We start from the raw sequence: 4,804 nt of genomic DNA on the forward strand, positions 1-4,804 counted from the left end.
TTGTTGCAGCTGCAAGGTTAACGAGGTGGGGGGGAAACTTGTCAGGTGAAACTAAAACTGACCGCAGTTATTATTATTATTATGCAGTGAGATCCCCTGTCCCATCTCCTGTTGGATTGTTTCATGTCATCATGTCCCACTTTGACCAGTAGATGTCCTCATAGCCACACCATTGAAATAACATCCATTAAGCCATTTCAATGATGAACTGCATAATGTGTCTCAAATGGTCTCCTAGGAGGTGGACCAGTAATTGGCCGACCTGGATTTAGAACACACTTTTAGATAAGTACACTGTATATTATATTCTGTTATTTGACAATGCTTAGAAAAAAAGAAGAAAAAAAAAACAGTCATAATATGACTGTTATAATAGTGTGGAACTGGTAACATAGTGTCTTCAAACTGTTCAAAGGTCCTAAAGCAGGGGTCAACGTTTTCAGGCCAAGGACCCCTTAGTTGAGAGAGAGATGAAGCAGGGACCACCACAACCTTTTCAGAGATTCCATAGTTTCATTGTTTGACAGCACGATCATCAGTGTATTTTTTCCGATTCATGTCAAATTGTGTTTTCAGATAATTAACCACTTGAACCGTCAATAATCTTGACCTTTTGCTCTGCACTTAGTCTGCTCTTTTTCCCTCTACTACACCAAACCTCTTTGCCGAAAATAGCTGATCTACAAGCTCACAACGCCTCGCAGCGCGAGGCGTTTTGAGCTTGTAGAACGTAGAACTGCTATTTTTGGCTAAAGTTCTCAGAATATGGACAGTTAAATCATATATAAAAAAAGGAGAAATAAAGTTTCTATCACACAAAGATTTGGAGGACCACCTCTAGTAACTCTGAGGACCCCCTAGGGGTCCCGGACCCCCGGGCTTTTAAGCCGTGACATCATTTTGTAGTCAGACCTCCAAGCAGATTTATCATCAATATCTGTCCCTCGCTATTTCAACAGATCCGAGACAAAAATAACGACTAAAGTATAATTCTACCACTTTCCTTTCAACAACAAAGAGAAGAAAAATTAGTAAATAGTAAAAATAGTAAAAAGATTCATGGGCGCTGGGGCCTTTTGGCCCCAAAAGTTCTCCTCTGCCTACAAAATGATGTCAGACTTAACAGCCCCTACAAATACAAATACCCCACTTCGGGTAAGGATGAACGGTGAACTGCAGCTGCCAATGCAATCCCAATGAGAGGCATCGTGAAATATCATAATTTCAGTGGTTGACTACTGAGTCCATAGCGATTTTTTTTGTGTTCTAATAAAGTGTCCCATGAGTTTAATTTTGCCTTTTTAAAGTGGCATATCTGTCATCTTGACACACTACCTACAATATACTTTAATATACTTCATCTGTGAGTCAAAAGTGCTAGCATTGGAAATCTTAAGTTTAGGTGGTCGCATGGTACATACGTCATGTACGCATCCCTTGAGGGTTTCAATGCCCAGATATGCTTGTCTCTCATGTATAATTAGGCTGTTTATTTTTGGAAAATGATCGCATCTCACTTCTTCCAAACGGAGTCTTGCAGGTTATTTTTGGATTAATACTAACCTGGAGAATCCACTCTGTAGTTGAAAAGGTCGGGATCTTCAAAGTCGGCGCTCATTAAACACACAGCAGTAAAGACAGTGATGTCACTGAAAAGCGACAGGTTTTCTCTCTGCCGTTTCCCCTCTTCTCTGTTAACATTATGGGTAACCCATTCAAGTGGCAAATTAAACGTGACTCACATCATGTATTTAGCAAACAAGAAGATATGTTATCAGGGTCAGGCCATACATTTGAAAACACATTTTTATTTAAATCAATATAGTCTTCAGTTCGTGTATGATTATTTTAATATTAGGCTAACCCATGGGTGAATTGCAATGACTTTCTATGGGCTGGCTTGCAGTTCACCGTTCTCCCTTACCCGAAGCGGGCCGCTGTTTCAATTGTGGGCGTGAATTTGTAGGAGCCCGTCTGTCTCTATTCTAGCACAGCGATTTCCAACCTGCGGGCAAGGGCCCATCGGCGGACTGTGAGGATATTGCAAGTGGTCCTCCAAATAATAGGCAAAACTAATATAATAAATATGATTTGGTCCAATCTGTGGGCCTTATTTGTTAATACAACATAACTTATACAATTTAGTCTCCCTGCTCTTCTATTGAGACATTAAGATCAGGTCAAAGGTCATGTCTCAAAAGGTCAAAGGCCAACCTAGACACAGGATCTGACACGGATTCTGACCTGTTGGTCAAGATTCAATTTATCCCCTGAGCAAGCAGCCAAGCAGGCTCTATTAGCTCAAGGTCAAGGTGAACTTTATTTGTCCACAAGGGATATTTGTCTTGGGCTTCACCCCTGCTACAGCCACACACAAAACATCAGTAACAAGATACATAATAGAAATACATAACACAGGGGGGACCCAACGTTACACAAGTGCCCAGTGATTAATCAATACTCTCAGTCAGTGCTGTTTCAGAGCCTCATTCAACAATTTAGTGGACACAGGTACAAATGATTTTTTAAACCTCAATGGTCAATGGTGAAAATGTCAGCATTTGCGCAGGAAACCGGGTTCAAATACAGGGCAGAAGAGAAAAGTTACATATTGGTGCAGCTGCAGCATAATTAAAACAAGTTATGGGATTTTTTCTTTTAAACCTTGAAAAAAAAAAATCTCTTGGTGATACAGAAACTTAAACTAGTAAGTAGGAGCTTAAAATAGCCTACACACTATGTTAGTTCTATTGATGCAGTCCATAACGCAATCAATGAATTGATTGATTGATCATTAGAATAAACACGCTTTGAAAATTACACGGCCCACCCATCTGACTGCCGTGTTAAGTGGTCAGATGGGTGGGCCACGGACGCCTTCCAGATTTTCAAGTGGTCCCTGATGCGTAAAAGGTTGAGAACCACAGACGGTTCTGGCTGAATTAACATACTGTCAGACCCTTTTGGGGTCAGATGCAGTAAGTACCCTGACTGGAAGCTCTGCATTGCGGTGCTATTTAATACGGGACTAAAGATAGCCTCCGTGCAAATCCATAGTTTATATACGTACATGTGAAAACAAAAAAAGGTTGATTAGATGCGTATAATCCATGCTGCTGCTGAATGGATTGAAAGCAAACCATTACATCATCCCAGTCAGACAATACAATTCCATTAATGTCATCTCAGGGTGCATACGCATAATAAGCAGACAGTGTTGATTGCAGTTGTAGCATTGGTCATGCAGGACAGACAATGGAATTAGAACACACGCACGCACGCACGCACGCACGCACGCACACACGCACACACACACACACACACACACACACCCACCCCAAAATGAACCCTAGTGTCCCTATTTAGCAGATCGACAAGCTCACAATGTGTCGCGAGTCGCAACACAGTGTGAACTTGGGGAAAAGGAGAGACTAGTCAACAAATTATCTGTGGTTTAAGTGGTTAAAAATAACAGAGATAAAAACATATTTAAATGACATAAAAATACAATAAGAAAGGGACTTGATAAAAGTAGGTTTTCAGACATTATTATACTGATTTTACAAACCGCAGGTAAGGTGTTCCAAAACGTATGGCTGTCCAGGCCAGGGCCGGAAAAGTGGTTGGACATGGGCACTTTTAAGGCAAGTATAAGATATAAGTCAGTGGAAAAAGAATAGTTTATAATCAATGCAACAATCTGTAAAACCTTCATGAATCTGGCGGGGATGAGGATTTGCACATGGCAAGACGGAAGGTAGATGAGGAGAAGTAGAAGATGATGGGGTCCAGGCACGTGTTAAGGGTGCTGAGCAGCAGGGTGTAGTACCTCCATTGGGGACTGGCGTCTTGAAAGTAGCCGGCAACATGGGAAAGGTTATACGGGAGCACACAAACCAGGAACACAGCTAGAGTCCCCAGGGCCATGCCGATGGCCTTCCGTTTCTGCATCTGAGATATCCCAGGGCGTGTGTGGAGAATCCCGATGCAGGCCAGGTAGCAAAAGACACAAATCGAAAGGGGTATTAGGCATAGGACAACGAAAAACTCCATGCGCACGGGGAGAAGGACGGCCAACTGCTTCGGCGAGAAGTCTTCGTAGCACATGGTGGAGTTTGCATTGGAGAGGGATGGGTGGCGCTCGGTGATGACGACAAGGCTGCAGTGGGCTACTGAGACCAACCAGATGACAGCACTCATCACTATGGGGTATACAGGCTTGTGCAGCTTCCGGTAGGCGATGGGGAAAGCTACCCCGATGTAGCGCACAACGCTAACCGCCATCAGTAGCATGGAGCTGGTGTAGATGGTGCTGAAGAAGATGTAGGAGGTAATGGAGCAGACGTAGTGAGGCAGATCCCACTGCATGTCGCACGCAGCCTCATACATCTTGAGGGGAAGCACAGGTTGAGGAGCAGGATGGCTGTTGGACTCGGCCTGGCACTGATCTGGGTACTGAAGGCGTACAGTGCCAAGATGTTTGCCGGCAGGCCTACCAGGAAGGTGAGGATGTCCACTGAGAGGATGATCTCACTCTGTACCTTCATGCCTGTGATTCTAAACCAAAGGACAGAAGACAGATGAAATAATGAACAACATACAGTATTCTGCATGGCTTTTTGATTGATTGAAGACTTTATTAGAAGTTTGCATAGGAAAAGGTACAGTTTCATGACGGTACAGTTCACTGGTACAAGGTCTACTAAAAGGAGATCCTAGAAAAGACTAAGCTTATTTCCACAGGAAACCATTTAAGTATCTCATATAACATTGAATGACAGACGAATAGAACACAGTACTATGC

The 4,804-nt window shown here is 42.9% G+C and overlaps 1 protein-coding gene across 1 annotated transcript; it reads right to left on the reverse strand.

Moving 5' to 3' along the window:
• Positions 1–3,711: 3,711 nt before the first annotated feature.
• LOC308297414 (free fatty acid receptor 3-like) lies at positions 3,712–4,547 on the reverse strand (the record flags this gene model as incomplete). The annotated part of the gene is given in 2 exon segments (XM_080740824.1): positions 3,712–4,403; positions 4,406–4,547. Coding segments are annotated over 2 exon segments (834 nt in total).
• Positions 4,548–4,804: the final 257 nt, after the last annotated feature.

This window comes from Nannobrachium achirus (genome assembly GCF_963921795.1).
Source record: "Nannobrachium achirus genome assembly, chromosome: 13".
Lineage (NCBI taxonomy): Eukaryota > Metazoa > Chordata > Actinopteri > Myctophiformes > Myctophidae > Nannobrachium > Nannobrachium achirus.